Here is a 23,351-nt window from a genome sequence, read left to right on the forward strand (position 1 = left end):
TGACAGCCCCAGAGGCGGGATCTCGAGTCTTTTTTTTTTATTTTCACCCCTCCTCCTTCTCTGCCTCCAAATGGAGAGAGGTCTTTTTCGCCTCTTCTATTGAATCTCAGAGTTGGCCGTGACGCGCGGCCCAGGGGAAGACCACATAGATCTCACCAGAATGCTACGACCATCGAGGTTTCTTACCCGACGACTTGTGTATGGGAATCACTCTGCGCACCTCGCTTTTTGAGAGAAACTTACTTTTTTAAGAGACACGGTGAATGCGGTGAAAGCGGTGGAGACCTCCGGATCACGAAATGTTGGGATGGAAGGCGCAGACTTTGACTCGCCGTCTCCAACAGGAGTATGAAGTCCTACTTCACGGGTGTGAGATCTCCGAGAGTGAAACTTTGTTGCCTTGGGATATCGCTACACGCTTTCGGGGAAATACTATAAAGTGGGAAACGGTAACCATCTCGCAGTCCCCGCAACATGGCCTCGGCTGCTAATGCGCCCTCCGAGCAGGAAAACAGAGACCCCGATCGGCCGAGGATAACGCGGAGGAACAGGGGGGACTATACCCGCAACACACCGCTGGATTTGGAGTATTTGCAGCGGCCGAGTTACTGCGATGCGGGCTTTGCTTTGCAGCAAATAACAGAGGTGCTTATTCTCATCTTAACCTGGAAAGAGGTTTATGGTCTTGGTTTCATTGTATTGGCCGACAAAAGTGGCCAAACTATGTCCAGTCGCTGCTAGGTAACGGGACGGGCTGGGCAGGGGGACACAGGGGCAAGGCAAGGTTGTAGTGAGCCGAAAGTTGTTTTGTTTCATTTCGTGCAACATTTAGACTCTTCCCGTGCAGCCGGCTTCTGTTTTAGCATGTGAAACAAGATGCATTTGCAAACACACCCACACGATTGTTCCCAATGCAACATCCCAACCTATAACGGTCCCAGACGAGGCAAAACATGCAGCTTTCACTCACATTCAACACAACCGTAGACCGTTTCATAACACCCAGCTTGACGTTTCTCTGCTCATGAGCTGCGTAAAAACGTTTTGGTGGCTCAGTTAAAAGTTTGTATGACAGTATCTAAACCTGGGAGACTCGCGTAAAGAGGAAGAAAATCCATGTGGCTGCCCTCTTCCGTTCACAAATATTGTCAGTCCCCCTCTGATGGCTCCTTCACTCCCCATGCAGGCCGGAACACACGGGCTGCTGGACGGGGAGCGGAGTTGTGTGTGGTGGTATTTGCGGGTTAACCGCATGCACCTTTTCAGGGTATTTAATATCACAGTATGATGTGTGGGTGTTAATGTAGGTTACTTCAATGACAAACTGCACTATTCCCAAAATATATGACTTTTTACAGAGTGGGGAGCAAAGCCTTTATTACACTATATATGTAGTTTTCAATCTATCCATAGGGACTATACTGTGCTACTTTACAGGAGTATTATGCATCCAAAGCTGGATTTTAAGACCCTGTAGGCTATGTTTTTGTATAAGGATATCTCTGTGTGAAACGGAGACACAGGGAGGCTTATTATCAAAAGGCCATCTATTGTATAATTGTGGCTTGACAGCTATCACCTTTTATTTACCTCCGTCCACTCTGGAGGTCCAGCTGCAGACTTTTTTTGGAGCATAGCAACAGAAACCCGTGACACCTAATGTCACTCCGTCTGTCTAAGCATCTTCATAACTCATCACTGTAGCAGTGAAGTGACAGAAATGGACCAGACGGTGTGTGGGTGACCTGCAGGGGATGAAAATATCTTCCTTTTGCATGTATCCTGCTAAGGTTGCAGTTTAAACGTGTTATTGATATGACAGAACCCGAGGCTCTCACTCTGGGGAGTCCTCTGTGGTTTCTAGGTGGTCCTCAGCAGATGTGTATATTTCAATCATCACAGGTTAGCAGAGAGAGACAGGGAATGTGTTTTATTATTTTGACCTGTGGTTGCCTGTATAACATTCAACCTTTTTTTCCTCAAACCCTACAGATTTACCTGCCCAGGTAAGTGCAGTGTTTTGTTTTTCAATTGACAGTAACATTAGGACTCTTGTCTCATCTTAGGGGAAGGCGACTGGGAGGAAAGCACCTCTATGGCTGAGAGCGAAGTTCCAGAGACTTTTATTTAGGCTCGGCTGTTACATACAAAAGAACTGCGGAAAGTTTTTGGTTGTGGGCCTCATGATTTTCGGAGCTTTTGCTGTGGGCTTAAGGGCAGCTAATTTGGAGACGGACGTGGAGAAACTCTGGGTGGAAGGTAAGCCACTCTTTATTATTGGCTGTTTTTCACAAGTTGCACAGTTTATCTGTTTTTCTATTGAGTGTGTTTGAATGTAAGATGCTGGGAGTATTCTTCCTTCAATGCTTTTGAAGCTACACAATTTGATGTTGCATGTTTGGAAGGGCATGGGGTGGTTTAGATTGGAAGAAGAGAGGGTTGGTGGGTGCTGCTAAACAAGCCAGGGGGATTGTTTATTGTTTAGGCCCTGGCAAGTGGCCAAGTGAAACTTGTAAATAATTTATCCCAACATACTTGCAGCTTCTCAAACCACGTTAGATGCACACACAAGATGTGCAAGAGCTGACTGTAACTGCGCTCAGAAGTAAGGTTGTAATTAAGTTCATAAGCAGCTTTTGGGGGAGAGGAAATTTTTGTCAAAGCCGCCATTTTGTGAGAGTGTGTGAGTGTGTGTGAGTGTGTGTCTGCCTGCCCCCAGCAGTTGAATGCTCAGAGACTGTGTGTGGTCCCGTTTTGGACAGCTCTCAACTTTCCAAAAAGATTTGTCTCCGGCTGCAGGGAAAAAGCGGAGTGAAGACAGGAACTCGTGTTTGTGGAGTGGATAGGCCACTCACTTGTTATTTTTTTCAGAAACAACTTATGAAGACTGAAATTTCTTAAGGAAAAAAGGAACTGTGCATATGGGTGGTGCTTGGGGGGCAAGGGGAAGGGGCTGTGCTTTTTTTCCCTTTCCTTTGATCCGCATTCCTGCACTTAGGGCCAGAGTAGGCTATAGGAGTCATGAATGGAGGAGCAGATTTTGCTGCTGAGAAACTGAATAAGTATTCTTTGGTCATAAAACAAGAAATAGTGTTTACACACAGTTGTTGTCACGTTTGTGTGGCTGGCTTTTCTGTTTTCTCCCCAAATACAAAAAGTACAGTTTATGACATCAAACATTAAAGCAGACTGATTCCTGTACAGATCAAACACCCCACCTCCTCCCGGGTTGGCTGTTCTCTCCTTGCGTGCTGCTGCAGGGGTCTGACAGACAGCGTGTTCTTCTAATCTGTGGCGCAGGCGCAGTTGGCAGCACTTTAGGCAGAGGGGAGCCTCTTCAGTACAAGACTCCTTAGCTAGAGGAAGCAACCACATCAATCTGAATTTCAATGCAGAATCAACAATGCTTCCTTTACTAGTAATTTGCTACAGACTGGCATTGAGTGCTGGAACTGATTAGTCAAGATATTGATTGACAGAAAAGTAATTGCTGACTATTTGGTAACTAAACGTCATTTATCAAATAGGATAATCAAACGTTTGCTGGGAACAGCCTCTCTGTTGTGATGGTTGTCAGCTTTTCCTGTTTCATATAATTGTAAATGGAATATTTTTAAAGTCTACAGGGGCTGAAATGTCTGATACTCCGAAAATATAGTTTGGATGGATTCTTGGGAAGTTATTTATTGAGTAGCAATCCTTATTGCAGCTTCTCAAATGTGAGGATTTGTTACTTTTCTCTGAGTTTCTAATCATTATAAATCCTTTTTTGTGTTTGTCAGGCAAAATATCATATCAGTTCAGGCCCTGGTAACATGTGATTGGTATTTGTCTTTATTCTTAGATGTTTTGGGGACTAAGAGAATAATGAGTAATCAAAAAAGTATCCACTGGCCCTGTTATGCAGTTAGCTGTGGCGTTACATCAAATTCATCAGCACATAACTGATGATTAAATAATTATTTAGCCTTTGTATTTGCTGGGGCCTTCTTTTGTCTTTCACTGAAGGTACATCATAAAGTTTTGGCATTGTTAGAACAGGTTCGCTTTATGTTGAACCCGACAGACTGTCGAACCAAGTCTAGTGACCTCTGGTAGACATCTACATCATGGTCTTACACTGGCTCGTACCGATACACAGAGACCTGTTCATACACACACAGACACTGACAAAGAGACTGGGCTGTGGTGGTTTCCTAGGTCCCGGTACATGAGGGGTTCCAGATGTTGATAGGGAGAGATCTGTTTGTTTAGATTAGACTGCACAGCTGAGGGATAGATTAGTTCTGCCTGGACCATAGAACGCTGTGCTGGGCCGTGCTGGGGGACTGGCCCATCGTCCAAGAGGAAAAAGAGGAGAGAGGAGGAGAGGACAGAGCGGCTGTTTATGTTTCATTTGGAACTGCCCTCCGCAGGCGACCCATGGTCGACCCCGCCTGGAAGCTGTGTGGCCTGTGGACGCACGCACACACATCCACACACAACACACCCAGCTCATACTAGATCTCTCAATTCCTTTTACAATTGACTGGAGCTGCACTTTTATGCTCGAGATCTCATGTTGTGTCTGTCGTCACCTGCTTTCTGGTAGTGCCGAGGCGGCCGAGGTCTACAGCAGACCACCATTAGCTGCTTACCGGAGCTGGCTAGTAGTGTTTATTCTACACGCTGTCACGTGCCGCAGCTTTCGCAGGGATTGTCTCTTCTCACACAGTGCTCACTCAGCACTGTTTATAAACACTCAGACACAGGAAGTTCTGTTTATTAGACAAAGCGACAGTGACCAATTGGGAGTGAGACACATGCCGGCACAGAGAGGCGATTGTGTCAAACCTCTGAGGATGTATGGGGGTTTATGTTTAGCTAAACATTTAGGGAATGATCGTAATACGTCTTTTTTTTCTACGTAGGTACATAAGAATGATAGTGTATTTAGGACAGATTGCATCCACACTGCAGATAAATGCTGTGTTTATGTCCACTGTGACGCTCACAGGAAATGATTAGCTCAAACAGGAAGTTGTAGTATTGTGGTCTCCTATCTTGCTCTCCCCACACACAAATGTGGCTCGCTGCCCTCGGTGTGCATTGCTCAATGCCAGCACACATGTCTATTGGCCTGTGTTCGACTCCACATACATCCTCAGTTTCAAATTGCAGATGATTCAAGATGATCTTGCGATGATTAACTATAAGCCACATTCGGGGAGCAGAGACATAAAGAGGAGGAGACCCCTATAGAGTTCCTGCTGGCCACAAATGGAAAATGGAGCCATCCCATGGCATTCTGGGTTAAGGCAAACATTAGCCAAATTGTAAAGAAAATAGCAGCGCCGCCTGCCTCTAATTAAAACAGTATCGCATAAACATTGGCCTTCCTGTAGGACGGCCCCTCACTCTTTCGCTCCGTTTCTGTGCTGAGAGAGGGGCTGGAGATGTGGCTGTGGTTAAGGGCTTGTGTTGATGGGTGAGAGAGGGCACAGGCAGGAGAACATTTGGAAATGGGGCTTTTGAAGCTCAAGCTCCGGGCAAGGGTTGGAGTTGAAACTGGGGGTTTAGCAGATGAGCTGGAGCTGTGCTATAATCTGTGATGAGTTGTGGTTACCCTGTAGCTTTAGCATAGACTAAAGAGAGGATGGGGCCTACAGCATTCAGAGGATGTCTTTTTGTTTTCATCATGGACTTGAGTTGACCTACACAGAGATGTGTGTGTGTGTGTGTGTGTGTGTGTGTGTGTGTGTGTGTGTGTGTGTGTGTGTGTGTGAGTGATTCAAGTTTAAATGAGTTTATAGTCCTCAGATTTATGGCCTGGACAAGGGCATAGGGTTATAGATTGTGGTCTCAAGGCTACAGACTGAGGGGAGGCCCCTGGTCCCGGAGCGCTTTCTTGGGGGACATAAGTGTAGAGGCCAGGGGCCACGGGGGTAGACCCCTGAGACCCTGAGGTCATCTCGTAGAGGCCCCGCTATTTAAAACCTCACCTGATACTCACCCTGTGGCCCGGGTGCAGAGTGAAGACTCACAGCAGAGTAGAAGGTGGAGGGGGGCTGGGGGGGGGGTGGAAGAAATGCAGAAGAAGTCGCAGCTGTCACCAGACGTTGTTTATGTCCTGTATCTGTTCTTGGGTGTGCATCTGTACTCATTTGTGTATGCCTGTATGAGGGCGTCGCGTGAGCCAGATGTTGTTGGAGAGTATGCATTGTTCTCTTGTATCAGTATTTCATTTTATGAATTTGTGTTTAACCTTTTGACATCCAGCAGAGGGCAGTGGATCTGATATAATTTTGCTTTAATCTCTGATAATTTAATCTTACTCTATGATAATTCTAACTCAAATAGAAAAATTCTACATTAGAGCAAGTCACTATTCCTGCTTGATTGACAGAATATATGTTGAGGAATGGCACGACAAAGAGGCAAATTCAAACACATACTCCCTGAATGTTCACAATTTATTGTCCTTCTGACTGAAAATCCACTGCCTACAGTTTATTCCTGATATCAGTATGGCAGCAGTTAAAATGGTGCCAATCCGTGTTTGTGTGCATCCTGATTTAAGGTTTCAGAATCCAGTCTGATAGGACCAAACGTTTTTTTTTTCTAAAGCAACTCCCTCCCGCCCTTGCATGTCTGTTTTGTATCTAGTGTGATTAAGAGCTGAGTTGACAGAGTTGGTGGTTGTTTTGTTGTTTTGCTGGTAATGGCAGTAAGGAAAGGGAGCGGTATAATGTTAAGTGCATGCGGAAGAAGTCTTGACATCCTTTCTTGTGGATGAAGATGAGGAGGAGGAAGAGGAGTGCCCTGAATGTGGCGGCTCCACTGAGAGGATTGTGGTTTGCATGATTGCATTATCCAGCTTTTGATGTGTATGGCAGCATTGATACATGCATGGATGCACGCGCACGCGCACACACACACACACACACACACACACACACACACACACACACACAAAGACACACAGACACACACACACACACACACATTCACACATGCAGAGAGGCTTTGGAGTTTTGGTTTGTGAATGAGTAGGTGGTTGGCCAGGGCTGGCATGGCAGGCTATTTTGATGGGCCTCTTTTTTTGCTATTTTCTCGTCTGCTCTTCTTTTCATCTGTTTTCCTCCCTTTCTTTCTTTCTTTTTCTCTCTTTTTCTTTCACTCCATCCCTCACGCTCTGTCTCCAACCGCTTTCATTCAGCAGCCGCAAGCAATCAAACACATAAATGCGCCCACACCCAATATTTTTCCCTAGTTTGCACAGAATACACTACATAGAGTCATCTATCTTTCTCTCTCTCCACCTATTTCACTCTCTCACACAATTTTAGGCAGTCACACACAAATGTGAGCATGCACACACACACACACACACACACACACACACACACACACACACACTTTTTACATTTGCCAAACTAGACTCAATTAAGTTTGTGTTTATCAGTTCACTACAAACCGGATTAAACCTCTATAGAAGGAATAACATTCCAGCGTGTTGTGTTAAACTTTACGAGTTGATGAAAAGTGCAGGCTAGCTGGTGAGGGATTTAGTGTGGGGAAACATTGCGCCTCTGGTACTGTACACAGACTTACAGCGCTGTTTTCTCAAGCTTTCTCAAATTTAGCTTGTTACCCATGCTGTGTGTGTGTGTGTGTGTGTGTGTGTGTGTGTGTGTGTGTGTGTGTGTGTGTATGCTCTCAAAGCGAACGCACTCCCATTCACAAACGACATCCTGAGATGCCTCCAAGCTCTCTGTTTACATTTTGCATTCTTTCAGGCGCTCTTATTCAAAAACCAGAGCCCTGCGAATGACCGACCACAGGAGACTGTGGAGAGTATTACCCTCCCCCCTCAAACTCCTCAAACTCCTCAAACCCCTCTCTCTCTCTCTCTCTCTCTCTCTCTCTCCCCCCCCCCCATCCCTTTCTTTTCCTCTCTGCCAGAAAGGTCTCTCTCTTTACCCGAGCCTCCTCCCCCCTCCTACCTCCCCTCCACCTCCACCACCACTCCCCCGTCCCTGGCTGGAGAGAGTGGCCTCAGAATGCCAGATGTATTACAGAGTGAGCCACGGCAATGTAAACACTCAGCCCTGCCATGAGAGCAGGGTGGTCTGGCCTCCCTCCTTCCCTTCCCTCCCCTCCCCTCCTATCCCTCCCTCCCTCTTCCCCTTTCCTCTCTTCCCTCCCTCACAGCGCTGACTGCCAGAGGGGTGGAGAAAGTACAAAACAGCAGAGGGAGAGACAGTTTGTGTGTGTGTGTTGGGGGGAAACGGAGTGAGGAAAGTAGCAGGAGTATAGTAGCGGTAGTGTGTTTGTGTTTTGGCTGCAGTGCCTACCGTACACCAGGAGAGAGATTGGGGTGTGGACTGATGCTTTTCAGACTGCAGCACAGAGAATTTTTCATGCAAACATACTATAAACATCTCCAAATTATGTGTGCCGTTGGAATTTTTTTAGCCCCTCTCGCACACATGGGTTACGTACGTAGCAGTATAGTTCATTGCAATTCCTACAGCACAACGTCATAGAAATCTGGCAGCAACAGCAAATTACACAAGTACCACACATGCACACGCAAGGCATAGAGATACAGAGATATAAAACATTTCCTCTCTCAGATGATTGAAAGGTTTGGGGCTCCAGATTGAGTCAGTATGCGTCAGAGTGAAATCGTCTCCTGTGTAGAGACCGCCCTGCAAGTCTGACTGAAGCTTTAGGACATAGGGAACACTGTTGTGTTATTAAGTGCAGCGAGGCCACTTTTTTCTGTCATTGTCTCCCTGGTTTCTGTTTGGACTGTTTCTGTTTCTGTTTACATCTGACATCTTTGTCCAGGGCTACTCACAGCTAGTGTAGAACGGTAGTTTTGTGCACATCCCATCCTATATTTAGGCCAGATGCAGGATAACAAATTCAGTATATGGAAAAAAGATGAACATCTGCATACTGGATTAAAGCTCGCAAAACTTTATTGAATGAAAAAAGGCAATGTTTCAACCCTACTGGGTCTTCATCAGGCAAAATGCCCAAAAAGGTTGCCTTTTTCAGTCCAAGTTTAAACCTTTGAATCCAGTATGCTGATAAAAGTTTCCTGCACACAATTAGTGCAGAAGTAGATCGAGCTTCGGTATCGCCTGGTCAGATTCTTATGCTTGCTTCAGTATTTTTTATTTAAAGCTGCTCTTACCAATATTTTTATAGTAACAATGGATCAAATGTCTGTGTGTAATGTAAAAGGCGTTCCTCAAGGTGACAAACTCACAGAGAAGAATCACCCAACTCTGCAATTCGACTTAGCTCTACAAAGAGTTTTAGCATCTTTCAGCTCTTTGTTTTGATTTTCCAGCGCGCAACTTTACTGTTTTGGTTCACTCGCACCGCAGTGCAGCAGCAAGCTCTGATAAAACCCACTGTATGCTGCCTGCCCAGCACCAAACAGCAGTCAGACAATGTTAGCGACTATCTGGTGAACATTACTGCACATTGGTGGAGAGTAAAACAGAACTTAAAGGAGAGTGAATATTGGACTTACATCATCATATCGGCAAATAAACAACAAATAAGCAACAAACTTAATGCAATTTAATGCAGGTGTGACACTGATGCAGTGAGCCATTCAGGATATTTTGTTAAATTAAAAACAGTGTATATTCCCTAAACTAAGGTATCAAATAAAGTATTTTCTTGTTACCGGCACCAAAACCTATGTGTCGAATTGGAACCAATATTGATCATTTTCAGAATCAAAATCAGAATCAGAAATACTTTATTGATCCCCGGGGGGAAATTATACAGGACCGGTGCTCCCATTCAAGAGTAGAAAGTAGCATGAATTTAGAAATAAGAGTATGTACAAAAATAAAATATAAAAAATAAGAAATAGAAAATAAAAAATATACACATTTACAATATTTAAGCGAAAAATAAATGTAAAAAATATATACAATAACAATGTATATGTCTGTATATGTATGTATTTCACTGGTATTTTCAAATTATAAGCCCTGTGACCATAAAATTGCAAGTGCAAAGGTAACCATAGAAGGTGTAACGCAAGAATGAATTAACAGGAAAAGAAATACAGTTTCTTTTTGTCTTTCTTTTTTTCTTCCATTCACGCTCTCTCCGTTTCTGTCTCTGTGTCTTCTATTCCACACTTAGGAATGTGTGATTTTGGGATACCTGGAATCATGGGCCATCTTTCCAGGAAATGACAGAGAGATGGCTGGTTGAGATTGGCTGCTTGGGCTCATGTCACGGTCTGTTATGGCTGGGCTGTGGGCCAATCAGAGGGCAGTAAATGCAGCCGGGGGAGATCGCTCACCTGGCTTGCATTGGACAGGGGATATAGGATGAGAGTGTTTTCTTTTCCTAACAGAGCTGGAGTTGATGGAAGAGTTGTCATAAGATTTTAATTGTTTCTAATTCATTTCAATGTTACTTAACAAAAGAGTGTACTATCTCTTTTTTAGATCTTCTACATCACTTACAATGGCATTAGTATCAAATTTCAAATGTCCTCTTGGTTGCACACATCAATTAATACATCACTTGCCAGATGTCTTGGATATTTTTAATTGAACCACAACCACTGCACAAATGCACGCACATGCTACAAACACAGACTTTCTGTCAGCGTTTTCTTCCCCTACTACTCTTTCCACTGCTCTGTGAATCCATTGGCATTGAATAGGATTTTTTTTTCGGGGTGGAGGTGGGGGGTTGGGAGGGGAGAGTGGGACCTGAATGAAGGCAGCAACGTGGAAGAATCTGCCCATTGAGGAGTGTGTGAATGTACACCTCGGGCCCAGGGGAAGCTGCATTGGGAGCCAGCCGACTGCTAAATACACCCATTTTAGGGGCTGCAGGGGCCGGACAGGTGATTAGCATAATCAGGGGCGAGGGGAGCCATACATATGGTAATGTTGGAGCTGGGGGGTGAGGGTTGGTGGTATGGGGGGTTTAGAGAGAGAGGGGGTGGGGGGTGGTGTAGGGGTTGGCAGCTGGGGTGTCACATTAGTGTCAGGGGTCGGGGTGCTTGGGGGTGTGTAACTCCATGAGGAGACACTCAGCTACAGCTGCACGTCAGAGCACTTCCACTCTCTGTTTCGTGTCTTTTCTGCCATCATCTCACTTTTTTCCTCTTCTTTCGTAGTCACCCACTCTCTACCTTGCTCGTTTTACCCTTCCTCTGTGTGGCAGCCCCCTCCTCTTTGAAAGCTGAAAGGAGAGAGAGTGAGGGGGTGAGGGCAAGAGAGTGAGGGGGGCTCACCATGGGTCAGATAGGGTCTCGGCTCTCAGTGAGGCCTTTCATCACATATTTGTGGCTGTGTGCACACCTGCATTGCAGAGCCCACTTTCAAAACTACCATTACTGCTTTGTGTACTGCTGTGTATTCTGCTACCACAATGACTACAACTTTTACTGCTTGTACTCCTACAACTGCTGCTACAACCAAGAGAGAATGAGAGTACCCCTTAAACTCAGTTAAAAACAATGGCCTCTTTTAAAAAGAATCTCAAATCTGTCGCATGACTTCATATATGTATATATCAGCAAAACCGCATTCAATGGTGAAACATCTTCAGCACTAAAAGGGGACTAAGGTAGAATCAAGGTACATTTACAAAAGGTGGACATGACAATGGACCAGTGACTTAATTTGATTTGGGTAAGAACACTGACAAAGATGATGGTCTGATAGAAAAGACCAGTTGTTGTAGAAGAAAAGAATAGTGGCTGTGAATGGTGAACTCACACTTGTGCTCCTCTATTAAAGCAATCCGGCACACACTAAAAGGCTATTATTCTGATTCCAGAAAAGAGGAAAGTTAAGTAAAGTCATGAGACACACTTTGTGAACAATTCAAGCCGATTTGTTTCTTTTAAAAGGGGGCACATTGAATTTTGTTATTTGCGATAATTAGAAGTGATGCACACATCTCATCTTCACAATATGATCGCGTGGCAGAGACTTGTTGACATTTACCCAGAGGTTTGAGTGGGTCAATCAAGATGTAGCAGCAATAACACGAAGCAGCAGATATTTACTTGGCGGGAAAATGCAAGAAACAAAGCGAGTGTCAAGTGAGGGACAGACTCAGAGTGACAGCAGATGGCAGAAGGTAGAAGCAGACGAACGGCGGAGGAAGGCAACAGGTGGGTTCTTCTCAGTGATCAAAGCTCTGTCAGGTGATTGGCAGTAGCAGCTGAGGAGGAGGAGAAAAGAGGAGGTGGTGATGTAAGGTGGGGGGTTACTGTGGGAAAAACTCTACCTGAATGGACTGACCGGCAGCAGGGATCTAGCAAGGTCAAAGAACGATGCAACAAGGATTTGTAATAACACAAATGCATTTATAGTATATCTTCTATACATTCTTCTTTAATTTCTAAAGCTCTTGAGGAACTTGAACACCAGTCCTAGTATAAGCAGCTGTGTCTTAAGGTTTCCTGGATATCTGATTTTCACGATCCAAGGTCAAGTGATGTATGTATGAGATAATCATGCAACTTGGATTTATACTAAAGCAAAATGCATCTATCGTATGCCTTCTGGATGTTTGTCTTCCATTGCTAAAGCTCTTAAGTAACTTAAAAATCAGTCTTAGCATAAGCAGCTGTGTCTAATTTTCTATATGAAGCCCTTTGTTTCAGATGATCCTGTACATGGAGATGATGACATTTCTTTCCATGCCTGTTGCGTAAATTTGATGCATGTTTTGTCTATAATATATGATAAATATATCTGAAAAAAACAAACATCTGCATCAAAGTCACCTGCTATGTTCAAGTAGCTTCCTTGAAGTAGCTTTTGGCTGTTTTTCTAGTTTTTTTTCAGCTGTGTTGTCCTCTTTATTCCTCTGGCGGTATAGGGGGCTCAGGGTATGGGAGGTCGCTGTAGACTTGGTGGCAGAGAGATGACCTGGTTTTGGGGGGCTTCCTCATCACCACAGGGGGTCCCTGCTGAGAGGGGGCCTAATCCAGCTAATCCTTTCTCTGCACACACACACAAGCACACACACAAAGATGTGTTTAGCTTCATGCACGTACATACAGTATATCCACATATGCGTGCATGAGGTCTTGCACATAAATTACTCCTTTAGCATCTTATAGAAAGGAGAGATATTTTTATCAGGGGCTGCAAACTTATTCTAGATCAGCTAAAGGGAGGGAGGAGGGAAACATTTTCATTATTTATCAATAAATGTACGAATATGTTCAGCTATAGATACGCTGGCATTACTGTTTCAGTTGGTGGGAGGAGTAATGTTTGTACGTACAGTATGAGCATGGTGTGTATGTGTGTGTTTCAATACCAGCATCACGCTGTAGGAGTTTTGCCGCCGGTGGTGCGTGTTTTCCTTGAAAGTGCGAGATGCTTCCGTTGTCAGGCGTAAGAGATGTGCAGGGGGTGGGGCCATGCTGTTGTGTGTTGCATGGAAAAGAGAGAAAGTTGGCGAGGGGAAAGGGGGGTGGGCTGGCTTTGACAGAGGGGCTGGGCTGATTGCCATCATGATCTGGCCAATCACAGAGTAGAGCTGAATAGAGCAAAGAGAGAGAAAATGAGAGTGTAAAGAGGAGGGGGGGCTCAGGACTGAAAGGAGGGAGGGGGTTGATGTCAGTTCCTTAGAAACCTACTTTCTCTCCCTTCGCCCCCACCGCCCCCCGTTTCCCTACTTTGAGAATAGGGGGGACCAGGGGTTAATGTTATGCAACACACTGAATACCCGCACTGAGCGCTCCAATACAGTGACACACATAGGCCTGCGTCTCCTTCTTCTCTTCTCTTCTGTGTAGGTCTATTTCTGAGAAGTTTTAGAAGTGTTGTTGATCATTCACCAAGCATTAGTAACGCTTACACACATATACAGATATAACACACATACACAGGTGGCAGCACACATTAACTCCTCTCAGGTGTGTGGAATAAGAGACAGCTGGTAGAGGGCAGTGCTGACATGATTGGTCAAATAATTGGTTTTGGACTGCACTGAATTTACAACTATTAACCTGCAGATTATTTTCTTGCCTAATTGGTTAATTGTTTGGTCTACAAAATGTCAGAAAATAATGATAAATGCCCATCACAAGTTGCCAGTTGCGAAAGTTGACATATTCAAATTGCTTGTTTTCCAAAATCCAGAATGCTCAGTTCATTTTCACAGAAGACTAAGAAAACCAGCAAGAGTTCACATTTGAGAAACTGGAATTAGTGACATTTTGGAATTCATAATTAAAGAATGACTTAAACAATTGACCAGTTATCTTTTGCGTCAATCAACTAATCGATTAATAGATTAGGTGTTTCATCTGTAAATCGGTCTGTCAATTGATGACAGTTTGAAAATTTAATTAATTACAAGTTTGGTAATTGATATCATTTAAGTCGTTTATTATGTAAAAATGCCAAATATTTTCTGGTTACAACTCTCCAAATGTGGGAATTTCTTGTTTTTTTATCAGTCACGTTGAGCATGTTTAAGGCTTACTTTGGGCAGCCGATAACCAAATAAATGTTGAGTAATCAACAATCAAAGTAAATTTGTTGAAAGAGAAGAGAGCGATGCAGAAAGGATAGAATAAGGAGGAGAAAGGAAGTGAGTGAGAAACGGAGCCGGTATGGGGAGCATTTGAAAGTCAGTGACACTTCGTTTTAGGTCACAACAGCTGAGCCTGGAGCGGGACACCTTCAAGATATCAACACATGCTGGGGTCAACCAGTTTTTTGAGGAAAATGAATATGGGAATATGTGTCATTGAAGAAACACAGCTGTGTGTACACACTCACGCACATGCTCGCACGAACGCCAGTGCACACAAACACACTCGCACACATTTTCTTGGTCCAGCTGGGGTGTTAATTTCACCCCGAGGCTGTGTGAGTGTTGACCCCAAAACGCTGTAACCTCGTGAAGTGTGGAATTCTCTGAGCCCGAGGCCGTGATGTGCTGTTTCCTGTAGAGAGAGAGTACATTCCTTTGACTTGTCCCATTCCTCGCTGCTTGCTGTAAAGTCGAGGTCTTTGGGTGGCAGTCCAAAACTTGGAATTTGTTCAAAACAGGCAGTGAGTTCTTTCCAAGCTCGTCCCTCCCATCTTTTTTAATCAGACCTTTCTTCATCCCCTTGCACATGTGGAAACTGAAAATGGATGCGCCTCTTTCTCCATACCTGTGTTCCCATTTTTCCCCTTGGCAGTTCAACCAAGCCTCGGGCTAGCTTTGCCTTTGAGCGTTGAGCGCACCAGACAAGTCGACTTGTTAGTGTGCTGTCAGTGTGCGTAGGGTCCAAATCAGTTCCATGAGTGCTCTTTTGAAGGGAGTGCTGGTGTAACGTAGCCGTGTAGCTGGCCTAGCGGTGGAAAGCATGTCGCTCCAGTTAGCCTAGGCCTGCTATTAATGATGAGTATTATAAACATGCCTTCAGACAGGATCAGATGGGAATGCTGTTTGGGTCCAGAAAAAAAGAAATCAAGTGTGTTTTCCTAATTCCCCAAGACATGGCCCCCTCCCTCCCTGCTCCATTGGTCTGACTGGGTGGTCCAGCTCAGCAGAACAGGCATGCTTATGTTCAACTTTAATGCCATTACAATGGGCTGAAAATATTCAATCTATGCCTGCTGTTGCACGAATCGAGCGGAATTGTTAAATTGGATTAGGGCATAATAAAATGTTACAGATTTTTCACACAGTCGGCTCTCTCACTGTGCATTTTTCATGTTGTCTGTGTGTGTGTATGTGTGTGTGTGTGTGTGTGTTTGAGCAAGTGAAAGAAGATGACTATAAATTGCCCAAGCTTTCACTGAGCGTTCAGTCACTGATGATGGAAGGGCTCAAATCCTCTGCTCGTAAATCAGACACAGATACAGTGAACCGGAGGATTCACATGGAGGCGCGCACACACACACACACACACACACACACACACACACACAGAAATCTCAGGCTGAATTGAGTATGAAACATGCTTAAAGAAAACATGTACTTTTATATAGCATTAAAATTTGCAGGCCATTTTCTGTTATCAATTTGTTTGATCTTTCATTTGAGTAAATATTTGAGACTGTGCCCATGCTTGCACGACTGCAATTGCTTGCATTTGTTCGTGTGTGTGTTTGTGAGAGAGACTTTGCCAGACTTGCCTTGGCTGCATTGGGGTGGAGCAGGGCAGCTAAAGGGCCTGAAAGGCTGCTTTTGTAGCTCGGGCTAGCTGAGAGCTCAGAGCGCACGCACAGGGCTTAGTCCCACCACGATACTGGGAGCAAAGCCTGGAAGAGAGCCTCTCTCTCTTTATCAAACACACACATATGCAGTCAACGTGGTCTGGCGCTGCAGACTTGTTAGCAAATTTGAGTAGAAACATTGAGCTGTTTTGTGAAATGCGGATTTGTTGGAGTGATGTTACTCCTCTGGATTCAGAAGAGTTGGGATGTTTGGCATTGTAGTGGTACAAGCTCACTGTAAGCAAAGTGCTTTTGTTTAAGATACAAGTCCGATAATATCGTAGCCAGGCTGAGCTGTCTTTGGGTTTGCTTTGCAGAAAGAACAGAGGATCACTTCTTGAGTCACAGATGTTTTAGCACATGATGCTACTTGTGTGTGTGTGTGTGTGTGTGTGTGTGTGTGTGTGTGGTACGCCTGTGTTCAGGCTGTTTCACCTTCTGTCAGTGTGGGAAAGATATTTATTCCTGCAATATGGTGTGTTCAGGGCTCATTATTTTCAGTTTATAATAAAGAAAAATCCATATTGATATTTTACGTTAGAAAGGCTGACATTTGTATTTGTTGTATGGATTTCATGGTAGTATGATGTTGCCTAGGCAAGTGTACTCCTGCATCAAAGCTGTCTCGGCTAAACTAAAATAAATGTAGTTTTTAAAGCACATATTCAAGGCCAGTACAATGCAGTTAAATCATTTCTTGATTTTACTTTTATCTTTAGATAGACCTTTTTTCTCTTTTTATCACTAATCCGTTACTCCGTTTACTGCAAAATGTGGTAGTCAGTTTCTTCTTGCAGCAGAAACACAACTTTTGGGTGCATGAGGACATGAAAAGTTAAAATCAGTTTATACCTCCTATAGTGGTGTTTTTGGGGTGCTAAAGCTGAAAATGATGAGCCTTAAATGTACTAAATAATAATCGAATTGACCCAATACAACTGCATACAATAAGAGTGTGTTTGCACAGAAGATATAGATATGCAAGTTTAAACACATTCACTCTTCTTTGTCTAGTTGGTGGGCGTGTGAACCAGGAACTGAGGTACACGCGACAGAAGATAGGCGAGGAGGCCATGTTTAACCCTCAGCTAATGATCCAGACGCCGCGGGAGGAGGGAGCCAATGTTCTAACGGTGGAGGCGCTCCTTCAGCACCTGGAGTCAGCTATAAGAGCCAGCAGAGTTCATGTTTACCTTTATAACAGGTAACTCACTGTTCCATGTCTGCCTGTGTTCCGGTCTTGACTCTTGTCTGTCTGTGTTTAAGGATCATATTTCCCAATTCTGGGCAATTCAAGTCAATGTTATTTCCCCAAAATAATAAATCACATTTTTTTTTGTCTCAAAGGGCAATATAATACAGTCAAATAACAATAGCCCTGCAACAAATATATGAAGCACATAATGGCAGCTGTGGTTGGAAAAAGGTAGTTTCTGGTGTTGCTGTACTGGATTGTATTGCTCTTTATGACCAGCTATGTCTGATATTTTGTCCATCATATCTCTGTCCATGTATACAGTATATGCAGAAATACAGCATGCCTGTATCTAGCAGCACTTCATAATGAAACTCTTTTGTTCTCCTTTTCAGACAATGGAAATTAGAACACTTATGCTACAAATCAGGAGAACTAGTCACAGAAACTCCTTTTATGGATCAGGTAAGATGCAAAATGATTCAGTATGACCATGTATTTATTTGTATTTTAACTTTTACTCTCTGGATCATATTGAAATGTTACCAGTGCAATCTGTATCCTTTTTTTTGTCTCTGATGCCTTTTTCTATACACACTTCCTGTTGTCAATGTGTGTCAATCCTGCTGTGTGTGTTTGTCCAATTAGATCATAGAAAAGCTACATCCCTGCCTCATCATCACCCCTTTGGACTGTTTCTGGGAGGGAGCCAAGCTCCAGTCTGGAATGGTCTATCTCCCGTAAGTACACAAAACTCTTTTTATTAGACAGAATCTGTATTTTATGATGTGTCAGTACAATCACAACATGCCAACACAGCATATCATTAGATTGACCAATCTCTCTCTCAAGCATACGGTCAAATGATCAAATGCTATTTAAAAACAATCCTAATTGAGCACACATTGGGCTTTCCTCACTGTGAGGCCAATTGGCACACTGATTAAAATGATGTTTGGGGACCTTGAACGCTGAGCTCATGAGTGCTAGTTATGGAATTAGTGTATATGGTAACAGTATTTGTTTTCAAGACAGAGAAAGCGAGAAGGAAGGAGCTCTGGATCTCTGGAGCTTGTTTTTACCCTTTTAGTAGAGGCTGCCCAAACACGCTCAACCCATCCAAAGAGACACCACAGAGGAACAAGAGTGTGTGTCCGTGTGTGTGTGTGTGTGTGTGTCCTGAGCTCGTCCCCTCTGAAGGCTCTATTGTAGTGGTTGCTGGCATGCGTATCGCTGGCGATAGTTTCTCTCCGGCCCTGGGCCTCACACCATTGTCTGGCCCTTCTGTTGCTAATGGCCTGCTGCTACAGTAATACTCAGCAGACCTTTACCTCTGCATGTGTGTGTGTATGCACATAGTGTGTGCCATTGCCATCAGCGCATACATGTGTTTTGTCGATGTGTGAAAGTGTATCAGCTTGAGTCTGTGTCATCAGAGTATGTGAATGTGTGTGTGTGTGTTGCCCGCTGGTCTCAGATGGTAAATAAGGTTTTTACTATGTTCTGGTTGGGAGGCTGGGAATAATAACCCAAGCCTGGTTAAGCACATACAATGTAGTCTGAATGACAGAGAGAGAGAGATTCAGAGAAAGAGGGATTGGAATGTGTGAGGCATAGAGAGACAAGGACTGGTTTGGAGCAGGAATTCAGCACTGTGCCATTGCATGATGGAAATTGGTCTCCATTTATTGTGTTCTGTCACCTAGCAAGGAAAAGAGGTTATTTTCTGCTCTCAAAAATGTGACTGTTCTGTAAGGTAGAAATTGGAGATAATTACACCCAAACATCTGACAAATGCAACCAATCTAATCAGCCAAGGAGCTGTACTTGCCTATGAACAGAAACACAACCAGTAAACCAGATTACTTAAACCACTTTATTTGGAGGTAAACGTGAGCACAACCAAAATGTTGGTGATAATCCATGGTTAGTATGGTAGGTAAAAGTTGAACCAGCAAGTGATAGATGATTACAATGGACATGTTGGTTTGCTTTGGTTTTCTGTTTCAAATAAGTTTGGCAAAGATAACTTTGTGAGTACGATCTTGTTATTACCAATAGGAAGGATGGCCAAAAGTACAAATAATAAACTTTTTCTCAAAATAAATAAAAAAATTGTCCAGAAACACAGCACCTTAAAACATGGTTAAAGTCTCGGTTAAACAGTATTCCCGCTTATTTTTAACTTTGCAGAGGTAAAGACCCTCTGCAGTGGACCAACTTTGACCCTAAGGACTTCCTTGAGGACTTGCGAAGGGCAAACTTCCCTGTGGAAGGCTTTGAGGACATGTTGGAAAAGGCAGACGTTGGACACGGCTACATGGATAGACCCTGTCTGAACCCTGCTGACCCCGACTGCCCCCTCACCGCGCCCAATAAGAACTCAACTAAGGTAGGCGCACATGTAGACTCGAGCTTTTGGCTCTGAATATCTGTATATACTTGCAACATTTATACGTTTTGGTAAAACGTAAAATCTTTAGTCCGAGACTAGCTGCTGACAGTTATTTTCTCACCTGTTGCTTTTATTGCGCCAGCCATTCGATGTGGCGCGGGTCCTGAGAGGCGGCTGCCATGGTCTGTCCAGGAAGTACATGCACTGGCAGGAGGAACTGATCGTAGGAGGGACCACCAAGAACGGCAGCGGACCCCTGCTCAGGTAACATACCCACACTTACACATACAAGCCCTCATAAACACTGCTGTGATCACTGCAGGGCTTATTCTGGAAAGAGTGTGTGTTTTTTGTTCTTTTATGCTCTCCGAAAGGGCGCATGCATGCGTGCGTGTGCGCTGTGTGCTGTAAATCTTGCAGTCATTAGCAGATTCCAGTGAAATCTTAGAGCTCCAGCTGTTCCTGCTCAGCTCTGGCTGCTCTGCTTGGACACTACCCACTCATACACACACACATACACACACATGTGCGCAGAGTGATCTATTGCCTGGCTAGTTTGTCCAAATATACAGCGATTTGGGGTACATGGACTTAATTCCAGCACAAGCACCAGAACAAAGCTTATAGATTATGTGGTATGCCTATGGATATATAATATATACAGTTTTATGTGGGCAAAAAGCTGTATGCCCTCCACAACAGAACACATTACATTCCCTCAATTACTGTATTAAACACAATTTTTATGTAAATATAAAACATAAAATGTACTTAGGAATTAAAAACATGCACATTTTATTAAGCAATAAGAAGCTTCCTTTAACAGGCGAAAGCTACATCTATTATCCAACATTTTGCTAATAGACCACTTATTTTAATGTGAAATTGCAGTTTGGACGATGCATGCACATGCATGTACACACAAAGGCAAACCCACACTTATACACACACATTCACACACATACCGGTCACAGAGCACAGTGGGGTGCGTTGTTTGTTTTGTGGTCGTGTTTTTTCCTGGCAAGTTTGGGTCATTAGGGTGTCTGTGCGTGCCTGCCTGCCTGCCTGCCTGCTTGTGTGTGTGTGTGTGTGTGTGTGTGTGTGTGTGTGTGTGTGTGTGTGCGTGCGCATGTGTATGTGGTTTAGTTGCTCTGTCCATTGGGCTGTTACTGCTGGCACTCAATTTCTACATCTTGTTTACTAACTGCCACCATTACCATGATTATCACCGTATTACAGAGATCACATTCATAGAGAGAACGACCAGCTAAGGTTCATATAATTTGACGATTTGAAATCACAGACTGACTCGACTACTGACACTACACTAGATACCACGGCCCTCTTAAAATCTGTCAGAACATGATCAGGAATCATGTAGGCTGAATGCCCATTTTATTGGATCTGGCACTTCCTTTGTCAGTATCAAATCCAGCTGTGGCTTGTGCCATCCAACTTGATGAGTGTCTTTTTTAGGTAGGGGAATGATGAGTAATGTGATTGTGGTCATGATGATGATAATGATGATGATGATAGTAGTATCAGATCAATGCATAAGGAAATGCAAAGTCCAGTAGTAAGTGCCCTACATGCTGACAAGTAGGGCAATTATGTTTGTCCTTTCATGGAGCTAAAATGGCATGTAATCTTGTTGCTTTTTTATGTTTTACAACTCTGTGTAACTTGGTATGAACATTTTTCATCATTTTATTGACTTAATAAAATGTAATAATTAATTATTAATCAATAATAACAAAACAAAATAATAATAACAAAATAATCCCTTAACAAGTGGGTGTGCTGTGTGTTGTGTGTGGTCTCATGGCTGTGAGTGTTCAAGCTTGCCCAAGATACAGTGTGCACCTTGTCTATAAACTGAGTTCTAATAGTCCAAAGCTTGTTATGCTAGTCTGTGGTGGGAATCAAAGAAAAATACTGATTGATGTGTCTTATACATTTGAAAATCCAAGTTTCTTTGATGGTATTTGCACAGTCCAGAAAGCCAGCTCATCGCCCTGTTGATCTTCTCGTGTGAACATAATGTTGTCAAGTCTTGCACCTCATTGACCTCCTCCTTTTTGTTCTCCCTGTTTCATCCCTTCCATCTTTTCCTCCCCTTTTCCTCCCTCTCACTCTGCCACCCTCTCTCCTTCCCTCCTCTCCAGTGCCCAGGCCTTACAGACCATGTTCCAGCTGATGACTCCCAAGCAGATGTTTGAGCACTTTCGGGGGTACGAGGAGGTTTCCCACATCAACTGGAATGAAGAAAAGGCTGCAGCTATACTGGAAGCCTGGCAGAGGAGATACTCTGAGGTAAGGGCCAAATATCTCAGAAGAGAGAGAAAGAGAAAATCCAGAAAACAGGGCAAGGGAAGAGAAAAGGGAAAAGAAATCTACCCTAAATCCTCTACAACCACATTGTAAATCACCGGCCGGATACAGGTGAACATGGAAAGGCCCCATCCAAAGCCCGGGCCCCTGATAGATACTAGAACCACTGTTGGTGTGTGGTATAGGGCTAAAGCTTTCCTCTCACTGCTCAGTGGAGAGGAGCAATAGAGCAACAGGGTGAGCATGTCTGGAATACATTAAGGGAGTGCTGGATATCTCTCTCTCTCTTTCGCGCGCTCTTTCGCTCTCTCTCTCTCTCTCTCTCTCTCCCTTTAACTCATGTACAAACACACACACGCAAATACACTCAAAAGTTCACACACAATCGCTTTCCCAGCTGTGGCCCCATTGGTGGCTCATGTGTGACATCATCTGGTCTTTGTTTTGGGGGCCCCAACCTCTGTTCAACATGGCGTGACCTTGTGTGTGTGTGTGTGTGTGTGTGTGTGTGTGTGTGTGTGTGTGTGTGTGTGTGTGTGTGTGTGTGTGTGTGTGTGTATAGAGATATATATGCAAGTGCGTGTGCCATTCATCTTGGGGCCCAGGGATCATTGAAAGAAAAGAGGTGTGATTGTTTATTCGAATACAGTATTTTTATCAATGGCAATCATAAAAGATGCCAAATAGTTGCAGTGTGTGTGTGTTTGTGGTGTGTTTTTTGCACCATTAGGCGTGTCTGCTAGAATAGTATGTGCATGCACATATGTGTAACGGTATGTGTCTGACACATGTGCAAGTTCACACGTGGGGGTGTGTATGTATGTGTGTGTGTGTGTGTGTGATCTAGTGCGTGTTTCCTAATGTGTGTCAGCCAGCATTGCTCCCCACTGAGCAGTAACTGCAGTTCAATGTTGAAGCCATCTGTCTGCCCTGAGATAGTGAGAGAGGGAGAGGATGGGTCACGGTACTGTCTGCAGATTCTCCCAAATACCTCCTACAACAGAGGCAGAGCTCATTATTAAGGGCTGCAGCATGTTGTCGGCTGTTACATGTTATTTATCAAACAGGCCTGAAAACAGCCGTCATCTGAGGTGCAACTTGTATTGAATTAGTGAAAAACACCTCTTTCCGTAATACACATTTATGGGAGGATCACGTAAACAGAAGTTATAATAAGAAGGGTTAATTGCATGTTCTACTGGGAATT

The 23,351-nt window shown here is 43.9% G+C and overlaps 1 protein-coding gene across 1 annotated transcript in view; it reads left to right on the forward strand.

Annotated features, from left to right (window-relative positions):
- Positions 1-333: 333 nt before the first annotated feature.
- Positions 334-23,351, forward strand: part of ptch1 (patched 1) — a 47,261-nt gene continuing 24,243 nt past the window's right edge. The window contains exons 1-8 of the mRNA XM_070903776.1: positions 334-645; positions 2,067-2,259; positions 17,238-17,427; positions 17,814-17,883; positions 18,067-18,158; positions 19,612-19,810; positions 19,956-20,077; positions 21,979-22,126. Of these exons, the coding sequence (XP_070759877.1) occupies positions 475-645; positions 2,067-2,259; positions 17,238-17,427; positions 17,814-17,883; positions 18,067-18,158; positions 19,612-19,810; positions 19,956-20,077; positions 21,979-22,126 (1,185 nt within the window). The 5' untranslated portion in view covers positions 334-474. The remainder of the gene's footprint in view (positions 646-2,066; positions 2,260-17,237; positions 17,428-17,813; positions 17,884-18,066; positions 18,159-19,611; positions 19,811-19,955; positions 20,078-21,978; positions 22,127-23,351) is intronic.

This window comes from Enoplosus armatus, chromosome 4 (genome assembly GCF_043641665.1).
Source record: "Enoplosus armatus isolate fEnoArm2 chromosome 4, fEnoArm2.hap1, whole genome shotgun sequence".
Lineage (NCBI taxonomy): Eukaryota > Metazoa > Chordata > Actinopteri > Centrarchiformes > Enoplosidae > Enoplosus > Enoplosus armatus.